Raw genomic sequence first — 13,277 nt, forward strand, 5'->3', positions numbered from 1 at the left:
ACTGTACCCTTCGAGGCTTCTCTATCCATGGGATCTCCCAGGCAAGAATACTGGGGTGGGTTGCTGTTTTCTCCTCCAGGGGATCTTCCTGATCCAGGAATCAAACCCATGTCTCCTGCATTGGAAGTTAGATTCTTCACCAGCGAAAGCCACCAGGGAAGCCCTCTCCTAAACAGAGTTTTAACCAACCCCCAGCAGTTTTTTGTTTTTTTTTTATTTTTTTTTCCATTTAATAAATATTTACCAAGAAAAGAAAAGCCTTCCCGACCTTTCTTACTGGCCCAAACCCCCTATTTTTTGCCTTCAGACATTCCTGTAGCACTTGTCACAGTCTTTGTGGTTTCTGGATTAACATTTCTCATCTCTGCTGAACTATGGATGTGATCTTCTTTGCTCACTCTTAACTCAGGGCTTAGCAGACCCAGGGCTGTACTGATACATAGAAACCAAGTATTGCTGAGTGAGTGATGCCCTGCATTGGAAAACCATATCGAATCATATTTGAATTGGTTATTACATCCTTTATATGTGTAGAGTTTTCCAAAGTATCTTAATATTAGTTTGATGAGTTGCTGATAAGTTTCTTTAATATCAGACCTCATAAAAACTTGAATAGAAAAGACTATGGTGTGTCATTTCCAAATTTACTTGACTATGAAAACATTAGGGAGGTAGCCTGAAGCACAGAAGTTATAGGTGCACGCCTCAGATTCAGACTCCCTGGGCTTAAAGCCAACCTGTTTCACTTAAAACTTTGTGACCTTCCTTAGTTTCAGTACTTCAGCTTTTATGTTATACAATGGTAATGATGATAGAATCTTCCTGTTGTGAGGTTAGAATGGTGGAAAGCATTGCTGTTAGTTAATGTTTTAGCAGAGGATGGGTGTCCCCAGGAATGCTTTTTGGGAAATGCTGATGTCTGAAAAAGTGCATTGGCTTGGGAGACTGGAATTACCTCTGTGGCCTTGGGCAAGACTCCTAAACCTCTTTTGAGCAAATTTTTCCATTGTATATTGAGAAAACTGATTCTACGTGATCTCAAGTGTTAGTACTCAGCTGTATCCAACTCTTTGGACTATAGCCTGCCAGGCTTCTCTGTCCATGGGATTCTCCAGGCAAGAATACTGGAGTGGGTTGCTGTTCCCTTCTCCAGGGATCTTCCTGACCCAGGGATCAAACCCAGGTCTCCTGCATTGCAGGCAGATTCTTTACTGTCTGATCCACTAGAGAGCCCCAGGTGATCTCAAGGACATTGCAATTCAAAATTACCACGATTTAATCATTTTCAAGTTGCTAAAGATAATGTGCGGGGACACCCCAAATCAGTGTGATGACATAGACAAAAGATCAAATAATTTTGAGCATTTATGTCAGAAATTTACGTCATAAATTTGTCATTTATGAGCTTTTTGAATGGATCATTAAACTTTATTTGGGAAAGGGTATAATTGTTTATCCTCATAACTTATTTTTTTACATTCTCAGGTCGTCTCAATGACATATATGGAGACTACAAATACACATACTGGGCATGTGGCATAATCCTTATTGTCGCAGGCATCTATCTTTTCATTGGCATGGGCATCAATTACCGACTTCTTGAAAAAGAACAGAAAGCTGAGCAGCAGCAGAAAAAGGAAGGTAAAGTCGAGGAGACCAATGTAGATGCTGCTGAGAAGCCAAAAGAAGTCACCGATGCAGCCGAATCTCCAGAACATAAAGCCACAGAAGGAGATCCCAAAGAGGCGGAGAGTCCAGTGTGAACCTGTGGGGCTGAAGGGTAAATGGTGCAGCTCATGACCCAAAATATTCTATTGGCCTGTGATCTACCAGTGGTGCTCAATGCAAATACTGGACATTTCTGTGGGAATCATACCAGGGGTTTATTGATGGAATTTTTGTTTCACTCCTTACCAGTAGCCTGGATTAAAAATGCCTAGCCTTGGGAAGGGAGTGGTTGAGAAAGAATGAGAAAAGGAAGTCAGTTTGTGTGTTTGTTTCTTTGTTTAAATCTTTGCTTTTAACAGTGTCATGAAGATTATAATACGTGCCTTAATTAAGTTTTAGTCTTTAGGGAGCCTTAACTATTAACTATTCTGCTTAACTCATCCATTTTCAGTGTTCCGTTACAAATAAAAATAACTGCTTTGAGGCAAATCTAAAATTTTAAATTAATTTTGTTTCATATTGTCACTAGAAGATTTGAAAGTTGGGGGTTTTATAAAATCCTGACTAAGATATTTTCCTAGCATCAATAGTTGCTTGGCATATGTGCCTGCTGGATATGTATTTAGGAAATTTAAGGCATGAAACTTTGAAAACATCTTGGCTTTTCTAGATGCATTGTACTCATTATCACCCCTCCAGTATCTTTTCTTGGGTTGCTTATTAGAAGTCAAGTGCTTGAGAGCTGATTTCATTAAATTACTATTTTTGTTCCCCTTTCCAAAGATACATTTTGCATAGTCATACATAATTGCCCCTTTTGAGATTACATACTGTTTTTTTCACTGTAAAAATTAGTATTAAAATACACAACTATGTATTAGTGCCCCCTCACTAAATTAAATGTAGAAAGATCCATTCATACAGCAGCTGAATTCAGCTTAAATTTTTCCAAAACTTCAGTTAAACTGTGAGACTTGGAATCTTTTTTTGTTGCTGTTTTCCTGGAGTTCTACCCCTTTGCTTCCTAGCGGTTTCATTCATATCCACATCACACTCTTAGTGTGAGACGGGCAGTCTGTAGTGTTTGCTGATTAAAGAGAACCACAGAGATCTGGCCCACACAAACCAGCAGGGGTAAGATTGGGAGGGAAGTTGCTATTTTTGCTTATCAATAAATAACTCCTTTTCTTTTTCTGATAAGGCCTTAAAGGAAATTATGTTTTGCTTAGAATTATTGGACATATTCTTATTCTTCACACAACCCTAAAGATTTTGTAACCCTTTTTCACTTTATCTGAAATGTAAAGAAACGGGTTTAGTATACAGATAGGGAGGGGGACAGGCCAGAATGAAAACTGTAAATTTTCTTTTAAATTGCAGCAGGAAGATAATGTTAGACATTCAATGAATTATATTCAATGCATTTTAAAATATTGCGGTTGACAGTGTGAAAGTATAGACATAAAACCTTATTTAACAGGCTGGCTTTTTAAAATAAAAATTTTCTTTCTTTTTTTTTTTAAGGAATGTTTCTTCCAAATGTTTATTTTCTTGAGGAAAATATTGTGTGTATTCATTTTCATTATCAAGATTCAATCTGGCCCTTGCTAATGTTAAATAATTCAGCACATGTGCATTCGAATTTGTGTACATGGCTTATTTTGATTTTTCTCCTTAACCTCTTCTTCCAGGCAAGCAGGAGAGAAATTAAACTACTTCTCTGAAAGCGTTTTGAAAGCAGAGCAGTTAATCTTAAGGACACAATGAAAACTCCCTTTCTGTACTCAGGTATCATGGCAGATGGAGGAGAAATTTTAGGGGAGAAGCCTGCTGTGATTGTTGACAGGCTTGGCTCCAGTTTGGACTCTGCCATTTTCCACAGACCTAACCTCTGTATGCCTCTTTCCCTTTCTATAAAAGTGAGGATCACGCTGAGTAGAGTAATACAAGTGAAAAATGTGGGGCGGCGGAGTAAACCAGGAGTCTAAGATTATGTTCCCCCATCCCAGGTGTTAAGCTACATCCATACATGGGCCCTGCTTAGTTTGTTTTCACTAACTGAAACTTGTTAGTGAAATGATGAAATTCTGGTGCAGAATGATCATCATTTATTGGGAGGAAGGGCTCTGAAGTTGCTGTATTTGGAAGCAAAAGGTTAAAAACTGGCTCAAAGCTGGACTAAACAAAACCTTTTACCACCCAATCCAACTCTGACTTTTTCCCACTGAAGACACAGGCTTAAGGGATTTATTCAGGATCAGTTTTGGTAACAGAGCCAACACTAAAGCCCAGTATAGGCCTACTCTGCCATCTAGTCCTTGCTAACAATCAGCTAATCCTCTCGTGTTGCAGTGCTGTTTTCAACACTGGATGCATCTGAGCTTTCTGACTGGGCAGTCTGTTGTCCCCTGCTCCATGTGAGGACTGACTAGACTTCTTTTTTTTTTTTTTTTTTGACTAGACTTCTTAAGTTTTATTTCAGTTGACAGAGTTTCAGTGGCTGCTCTGGGAAAATAGAGTACCTGCCTATCCTTGCTTCCCTCTGTCCCACGCTCTGTTAAAGTCAGAAAACATAGCTCTCTAGATTCTTGTGCCCAAAGAGGCTTGGGACTGGTCAAGAGTATGCTCTGAAATAGTCTCAATTCAAAGCTGAAAAATTGTTTAAGAAACTGGTAGACTGGATAGTTGCAGATGATCATGGCAACAAGACCATATTATCACATTATAGTCATTTTTTGAGAACTGAAATAATCTTAACCTATTCAAAATAATTTCTACAAAAAGTATTCAGAAAAGGATGATGCTAAAACAAACTATAGAAAATTCAGGGAGGTATTTTTATCCCTGATTTAATCACACTGATGAATAATCTTATTCTTGTTTTATTATATTGAATTTCAGATTGATAAATTCAGAATTGGTTTATATGAAAAACCTCAATGTCCAGGTTTTCCATGTTCCCTAGGAAATGGTTCATAGTATAGTAAATTTAATTATCAGGTGTGCATCACCCGCCCCCTTGTCGTTGGAAAGATGAGGAAAGGTGAACAGTGTATCTCCATCTTTGCAGCATGGCTTGTTTTAATAATCAGATCAGGTACTTGAAGAAAGAGGTTAATGACAGACTTTGGCTGCTATGAAAACTTGTAAGGAAGTGATGGCCCAAGCTTGCCTGGCTCGCCCAAATGTAAGCAATTAAGTCAAGTTGCTTCAGATTAGAAGCATCTAAGGAGGTTTCAAATACATCATTCCTGAAATGTGTTTTAGCTTTAGGATTTCAGATTCAGTCATCCTTTCCCCCACTTAGTCTGGGCCGTTGTGACAGTCATTCAGTAGAATATCTCTTCTCAGCTATACAGCACTGATTTACTTTTGCTGGCTTTTTACCATGACTTGCTAGAAGACACTGGAATAGCTAGCAAAGAAATCACAGCCTACTGGTTGTTCAACAGTATAGACTGCCAGGGTTCAAACAATGGCTGTGTGACCTCAAACCTAAGCATCAGGTGTTTTCTTCTGTAAAGGTGTTAATAATTAATGCCATCCCTCGCCCCAGGGCTGTCATGAAGTTTAGTTGATATGTGACAGCTTGTATTAGGCAAGGGCTTAATAAATGTAAGCACCTATTTAAAATATATATATATATAAAAGATATGTAGTACTTGTGGAAAAATTGAGCTCTTCTAATTCCCAAGGTGGGTGGAGCCTCACAGAGGATAGTTGGGAGTGACTCTTAAAGTAAGACTGTTAGCTAAATGATCAAACTCCTTTTAGACCTATCCTCCTTTTAGCCTTACAAATGTAATGGTCCCTGTTTGGTAATGAATGGAAACTAACACTGCATGAGAGTGGTGCTCTTTAAGTAGGTAGGTTTGAATCCCAAAGCCCTTGGTAGGGGAGAAGCTAAGATGGCAGAGGAATAGGATAGAGAGACCACTTTCTCCCCTACAAATTCATCGAAAGAACATTTGAACGCTGACCAAAGCCCTTGGTCTTTGTACACTGCCCCTACAAGGAAGAGGCACCTGATTAGTAAATGATAATCCTTTTCCTTCAAGATTTGTGATGATTCTAAAAAGAGCAGAAATATAATGAGCAGCCAGTCATGATTGAAGTCCTCTCTACCTAGTTCTTAAATGTAAATGTTCTTAATGTAAACTGAAAGATTGATGAGCTTTGAATTTTATCCTACTACATTGATACATGATTTAAATCATAAATTGTCATCAGTTGGTGGCTGAATAAATTGGTACAACATATTGGCCAAGCTTTGCTGTTTTATTGACTACACCAAAGCCTTTGACTGTGTGGATCACAACAAACTGGAAAATTCTTAAAGAGATGAGAATACCAGACCACCTGACCTGCCTCCTGAGAAATCTGTATGCAGGTCAAGAAGCAACAGTTAGAACTGGACATGGAACAATGGACTGGTTCCAAATTGAAAAAGGAGTACATCAAGGCTGTATATTGTCACCCTGCTTGTTTAACTTATATGCAGAGTACATCATGCGAAATGCCAGGCTGGATGAAGCACAAGCTGGAATCAAGATTGCCAGGAGAAATATCAATAACCTCAGATATGCAGATACCACCCTTATGGCAGAAAGCAAAGAAGAACTAAAGAGCCTCTTGATGAAAGTGAAAGAGGAGAGTGAAAAAGCTGGCTTAAAACTCAACATTCAGAAAACTAAGATCATGGCATCTGGTTCCATCACTTCATGGCAAATAGATGGGGAAAGAGTGGAAACAGTGACAGACTTTCCTTGGGCTCTAAAATCACTGCAGATAGTGACTGCAGCCATGAAATTAAAAGACGATTGCTCTTTGGAAGGAAAACTATGACAAACCTATTTAAAGAAAGCCAAGTGCTGAAGAAAGCATATTAAAGAAAGCCAAGTGCTGAAGAATTGATGCTTTTGAACTGTGGTGTGGGAGAAGACTCTTGATAGTTCCCTGGACTGCAAGATCAAACCAGTCCGTCCTAAAGGAAATCAGTCTTGAATATTCATTGGAAAGGCTGAAGCTGAAACTCCAATGCTTTGGGCACCTGATACGAAGAACTGACTCATTTGAAAAGACCCTGATGCTGGGAAAGACTGAAGGTGGGAGGAGAAGGGGACAACAGAGGATGAGATGGTTGGATGACATCAACTCGATGGACATGAGTTGGTGATGGACAAGGAAACCTGGTGTGCTACAGTTCATGGGGTTGCAAAGAGTCGGACACAACTGAGCAACTTAACTGAACTACTAGTTCCCAAGTATTGTTCTAAGTTTTGAGAATCCATAATGTCTTTACATGCATGCATCCTACTTTGTAGTAACGGAGAGCAGGCACTGAAGAGTAAGTTATAAGGAAAACAGCAATATGGATAGAAGATAAAACCTTCATTAATTCATTCACCTAAATAGGAATTTTGGAGTGCTATCTATGTGCTTATCTGGTTTCTAGATAGAAGGGATAACAATGATCAGAATCTAGTTCCTGGCACCCATAGCTTCTATTCTAGAGGGAAGACTGCATAGTAAGTGCTGTGACAGGACAACACATGGAGAAGTCTCTAACCCAATCTCAGGGGGGCCTAAAGAGGACAAAAAAGTATACACTCTTGAGCAAGTTAATTTCTCTAAGCCTCTTTGGTAAATTAAACATAATTATTGTGAGGATTGTGAATGTACACTGCACACAGCTGAATGAACAGTAGTATTAGTTGAGCTCATAGTAGCTTTAAAAATTAAACAGTGTCAGTTGTCATCAACCAGAACAATCACTGGAGTACACAAAGGCCTTTCCAGTATATCATCTGATTCACGCAATATCCTAGGGTGTGTGTTGTGTGTGTGCTCAGTCACTGAGTCGTGTCCCATTCTTTGTAACCTCATGAACTGTAGCTTGCCAGGCTCCTCTGTCCATAGGATTTCCAGGCAAGAATGCTGGAGTGGGTTGCCATTTCCTACTCCAGGGGATCTTCCTAACCCAGGGATTGAACTGCTGTCTCTTGCATCTCCTGCATTGGCAGGCAGATCCTTTACCACTGCACCACCAGTGGGTATAAATGAAAAAGTACCCTTTAACTGGGTTTTACCACTCTTCCCAACCCCTGCATACAGCTCAGCTGCTGGAGCTGAAGATTGTACTGGATGGAAGTTTGGAAACACAAGAATGAGAAAGGTTGTATCCTGGGTAATCTTGAAGGATGAATAGAGTCCAATCACTTGGACTCTGCACCAATGGTCCTGACGCCAATGAATTCACAATCTGACTTACAGTCCTTTTCCTTGGCTTCAGAATTCATAATGTGATTTCTTTACTTGTGAGATTTCCTTTTCTAATGTGCTTTACTGATTCCAGAATTAAAAGTTTGCATTTCCGGAGCTTACTCTGGCCAGGTCCCAAGTGGAAGTGGCTAGAAGCCATTAAGAAGCCAGGAGGTGATTAAAAATCACCTGGTGTGCTGACAATCTGTGTGTCCATAGTTATCAAGAGAAGGTTTGTAATAGTTCTTGTCATTGTGGTCTATCTTTCCCTATCTTATTTTTTTTACCTTTGAAACCAAAACAAAAGTGTGTGCCTGCTAAGTCACTTCAGTCGTGTCCAACTCTTTGCAACTCATGGACTCCCTGGGCTCATCCGTCCATGGGATTCTTCGGGCAAGAACACTGATTGGAGTGGGTTGCCATTTCCTTCTCCAGGAGATCTTTCCCAGCCAGAGATCGAACCCATGTCTCTTGCATCTCTTGCATTGGCAGGTGGGTGCTTTCGTGTTATGCTGTGCTTAGTTGTTCAGTCATGTCTGACTCTCTGTGACCCCATGGACTGTAGCCCGCCAGGCTCCTCTGTGGGATTCTCCAAGCAAGAATACTAGAGTGGGTTGCAGTGCCCTCTCCAGGGATCTTCCCAACCCACAGATTGAACCCAGGTCTCCCGCACTGCAGGTGGATTCTTTACCGTCAGAGCCACTGTGGAAGCCCAAGCATGCTGAGTGGGCAGCCTAAGCCTTCTCCAGGGGTCCTTCTGACCCAGGGATGAAACCAGGGTCTCCTTTTGTGATAGGCCTTATTTATATATGCTTTTCAGCATGGGAACTTTACAGACTTTTGGTAACAACCTTTTAAGTTCCCAGTGCTATCTTACTTCTCAGATGCTAAGAATGAGCATAAACAATGACCACCTTGCAATGTAGGGGATGCAGGGATAGGTTCGATCCCTGGATGGAGAACTAACATGCCACATGCATGGAGCAACTAAGCCAAAAAAACCCCCCCAAAAACCCTTGGGAGTCCTTGTTCCACAAGGAAAGATCCCCCATGATGCAATGAACATCTTGTGTGCCACGATTCAGACCTGATACAGCCAAATAAATCAGTTATCTTTTAAAAATGAGCATAAACAGGCCTGCAGCAGACAGAACTGTGAGCCTAAACTACCTGCGCCCCAGCCCCTCCACACCTCTCCCCATTCCCACCCCACATTCCTCTTTGGTTGCCCAAATATTTAGACTTGACTTACTGTTTCTCCTTACAGTGCCCTCCTTTTCCCTGCCATAGGCTTCATTTTTAACAGCCTCCCTGTCAGTTCTCACCACCTTCAATTCAGCCTCGATGCTGCTAAACTGACTTTTCTAAAGAGACCAGATTTTCAGCTGCCTTTATAACCTCAAAGCAATAACGATAATAAAACTCATTAATCACTCACTCTGCTTTAAATCCTGTAATTTGAGGATAAAGTCCAAAGTCCTTAGCATGACCCATAGGGCCCTTCTTAATTAGCTTCTGCATCAGTCCTCAGCCCACACCCTGCTCCCCAGCCCAACTGAATTACTTAGTTCTTTAACTAAGACCTTGTTTCCTAAGACCCTGCCTTCCTAAATGCTAATGCCTAGAAGCCCCTCCCTCCTTTCTCCTCAGCACCAACTCTGACTTTTGAAACTTGGATCATGCCTGCTTCTACAAGGGGCCTTATCTGAGTCCCCAAATTGTTTTTGTTGTCCTGCTGATCTGTTCTTTTTCTTTTTTTTTTTTACTGAATGAAGGATTCTTTAAATTCTATTGTGCATTGTTGTTGTTCAGTTGCAAAGGCATATATCTGACTAGTAGTGACCCCACAGTCCGCTGCATGCCAGACTTCCCTGTCCTTCACTATCTCCCAGAGTTTGCTCAAATTCATTGTGTCAATAATGCCATCCAACAATCTCATCCTCAGTCAACCCCTTCTCCTGTCTTCAATCTTTCCAAGCATCAGGGTCTTTTCCATTGAGTCAGTTCTTTGCATCAGGTGGCCAAAGTATTGGAGCTTCAGCTTCAGCATCAGTCCTTCCAATGAATATTCAGGGTTGATTTCCTTTAGGATTGACTGATTTGATCTCCTTGCAGTCCAAGGGACTCTCAAGAGTCTTCAGCGCCACAATTCAAATCATCCGTTCTTCAGTGCTCAGCCTCCTTCAGTGCTCAGATGTGTCCAACTCTCACATCTGCACATGACACTGGAAAAACCATAGCTTTGACTAGACAGACCTTTGTTGGCAAAGTAATGTCTGACTTTTAATACGCTGTCTAGGTTGGTCACAGCTTTCCTTCAAAGAAGCAAGCGTCTTTTAATTTCATGGCTACAGTCACCATCCACAGTGATTTTGGAGCCCAAGAAAATAAAATTTGTCACTGTTTCCACTTTTTCCCCATCTATTTGCCATGAAGTGATGGGACTGGATGTCATGATCTTAGTTTTTTGAATGTTGAGTTTTAAGTCAGCTTTTTCACTCTCTTTCACCTTCATCAAGAGGCTCTTTAGTTCCTCTTTGCTTTCTGCCATTAGAGTGGTATCATCTGTATATCTGAGGTTGATATTTCTCCCGGCAGTCTTGATTCCAGCTTGTGATTCATCCAGCCCAGCATTTTGCATGATGTATTCTGCATAGAAGTTAAATAAGTAGGGTGACAATATACAGCCTTGGCAAACTTTCTCAAGTTTGAACCATTCTGTTCCATGTCTGGTTCTGACTTGCTTCTTGACCTGCATAGGGGTTTTTCAGGAGGCAGGTAAAGTGGTCTGGTATTCCTATCCCTTTAAGAATTTTCCACAGTTTGTTGTGATCCATACAGTCAAAGGCTTTAGCATAGTCAATGAAGCAGAAATAGACATTTTTCTGGAATTCCTTGCTTTCTCAATGATCTAATGGATGTTGGCAATTTGATCTCTGGTTCCTCTGCCTTTTCTAAATCCAGCTTGTACATCTGGAAGTTCTTGGTTCACATACTGTTGAAGCCTGGCTTGAAGGATTTTGAGCATTACCTTGCTAGCATGTGAAATGAGCACAATTGTACAGTAGTTGGAACATTCTTTGGCATTGCCCTTCTTTGGGATTGGAATGAAAACTGACCTTTTCCAGTCCTGTGGCCACTGCTGAGTTTTCCAAATTTGCTGAAGTATTGAGTGTAGCACTTTTAATAGCATCATCTTTTAGGATTTGAAATAGCTCAGCTGGAATTCCATCACCTCCACTAGCTTTGTTTGTAGTAATGCTTCCTAAGGCCCACTTGACTTCACACTCCAGATGTCTGGCTCTAGGTGAGTGACCACACCATCATGGTCATCCAAATCATTAAGACCTTTTTTGTACAGTTCTTCTGTGTAGTCTTGCCACCTTTTCTTAATCTCTTCTACTTCTGTTAGGCCCTTGCTGTTTCTCTCCTTTATTGTGCCCATCCTTGTATGAAATATTTCCTTGATGTCCCCAATTTTCTTGAAGAGCTCTCTAGTCTTTCCCATTCTATTGTTTTCCTCTATTTCTTTGCACTGTTCACTTAAGAAGGCTTTCTTATCTCTCCTTGCTAGTCTCTGGAACTCTGCATTCATTTGGGTTTATTTTCCCCTTTCTCCTTTGCCTTTCACATGTCGTCTTAACTATCCTTAGGGCCTCCTCAGACAACCACTTTGCCTTCTTGCATTTCTTTTTCTTTGGGATAGTTTTGGTCACTGCCTCCTATACAATGTTATGAACCTTCATCCATAGTTCTTCAGGCACTCTGTCTACCAGATCTAGTCCCTTGAATCTATTCATCACCTCCACTGTATAATCATAAGGGATTTGATTTAGGTCATACCTGAATGGCCTAGTGGTTTTCCCTACTTTCTTCAATTTAAGCCAGAGTTTTGCAAAGGAAGCTCACAATCTGAGCCACAGTCAGCTCCAGGTCTTGTTTTTTCCTGACTGTATAGAGCTTCTCCATCTTTGGCTGCAAAGAATATAATCAATCTGATTTCATTATTGACCATCTGGTGATGTCCATGTGTAGAGTTGTCTCTTGTGTTGTTGGAAGAGGTGTTTGCTATGACCAGCGTGTTCTCTTGACAAAGCTCTGTTAGCCTTTACCCTGCTTCATTTTGTACTCCAAGGCAAAACTTGCCTGTTACTCCAGGTATCTCTTGCATTCCTACTTTTGCATTCCAATTCCCTATTTTAAAAAGGATATCTCTTTTGGGTGTTAGTTCTAGAAGGTCTAGAAGTTTGTCTTCATAGAACTGGACAACCTCGGATCTTTGGCATTAGTGGTTGGGGCATAGACTTGGATTACTGTGATGTTGAATGGTTTGCCTTGGAAATGAACTGAGATCATTCTGTTGTTTTTGAGGTTGCACCCAAGTACTGTATTTCAGACTCTTGTTGACTATGAGGGTTACTCCATTTCTTCTAAGGGATTCTTGCCCACAGTAGTAGATATAATGGTCATCTGAATTAAATTTGCCCATTCCTGTCCATTTTAGTTCACTAATTCCTAAAATGTTGATGTTTATTCTTGCCATCTCCTGCTTGATCACCTCCAATTTACATTGACTCGTGGACCTAACATTTCAGGTTTCTATGCAATATTGTTTTTTATAACATCAGACTTTACTGCCAGACACAGCCACAACTGAGCGTTGTCTCCGCTTTGGCACAGCTCTCTTTCTAGAGCTATTTCTCTGCTCTTGTCCAGTAGCATACTGGATGCCTACTGACCTGGGGGCGAGGGGCTCATCTTCCAGTGTCATATCTTTCTGCCTTTTCATACTGTTCATGGGGTTCCTGAGACAAGAATACTGGCTTGATTTGTCATTCCCTTTTCCAGTGGGCCACATTTTGTCATAGCTTCATTGAGTTACACAGGCCCCTTTGCCACGACAAGTCATCCATGCGATCATTTTGGTTAGCTTTCTGTGATTGTGGTTTTCGTTCTGGAGGCTGTGGGATTGTAGTTCTTGCTTCTTCTGTCTGCCCTCTGATGGATGAGGATAAGAGGCTTGTGCAAGGTATCTGATGGGAGGGACTTGCTATGGGGAAATCTGGGTTGGCAGAGCCATGCTCAGGAAATATTTAATCCAATTGTCTGCTGAAGGGTGGGCTGAGCTCCCTCCCTGTTGCTTGTCCCGAGGCAACCCCGTCCTGGAGTCTACGGCTCTGTAGGGCTATTGGCGACCTCCAACAGGACTTATGCCAACATGTGCCTCCCAGGACAGACAGATGCTACTAGGATCCCTGTTCCTGCGGCAGGCCACTCTTGACCACTCTCTGCAGAAGACCCTCAAACATTCACAGGCAGGTCTGGTTTAGTCTACTGTGGGGTCACTG

At 41.1% G+C, this 13,277-nt stretch overlaps 1 protein-coding gene and 1 long non-coding RNA gene across 6 annotated transcripts in view; one reads left to right on the forward strand and one right to left on the reverse strand.

Moving 5' to 3' along the window:
* SLC16A1 (solute carrier family 16 member 1) overlaps window positions 1–5,927 on the forward strand; it is a 33,413-nt gene extending 27,486 nt beyond the window's left edge. For all 4 annotated transcript variants that reach the window (XM_020871480.2, XM_020871481.2, XM_020871478.2 and 1 more), the window contains one exon: window positions 1,486–5,927. In XM_020871480.2, the coding sequence (XP_020727139.1) occupies window positions 1,486–1,763 (278 nt within the window). In that variant the 3' untranslated portion in view covers window positions 1,764–5,927. The remainder of the gene's footprint in view (window positions 1–1,485) is intronic.
* LOC139033905 (uncharacterized) overlaps window positions 1–13,277 on the reverse strand; it is a 109,061-nt gene that overhangs the window by 89,052 nt on the left and 6,732 nt on the right. The gene's annotated exons all lie outside the window — the stretch shown is intronic.

The sequence above is a fragment of the Odocoileus virginianus genome, unplaced genomic scaffold (genome assembly GCF_023699985.2).
Source record: "Odocoileus virginianus isolate 20LAN1187 ecotype Illinois unplaced genomic scaffold, Ovbor_1.2 Unplaced_Contig_8, whole genome shotgun sequence".
Taxonomy (NCBI): Eukaryota; Metazoa; Chordata; class Mammalia; order Artiodactyla; family Cervidae; genus Odocoileus; species Odocoileus virginianus.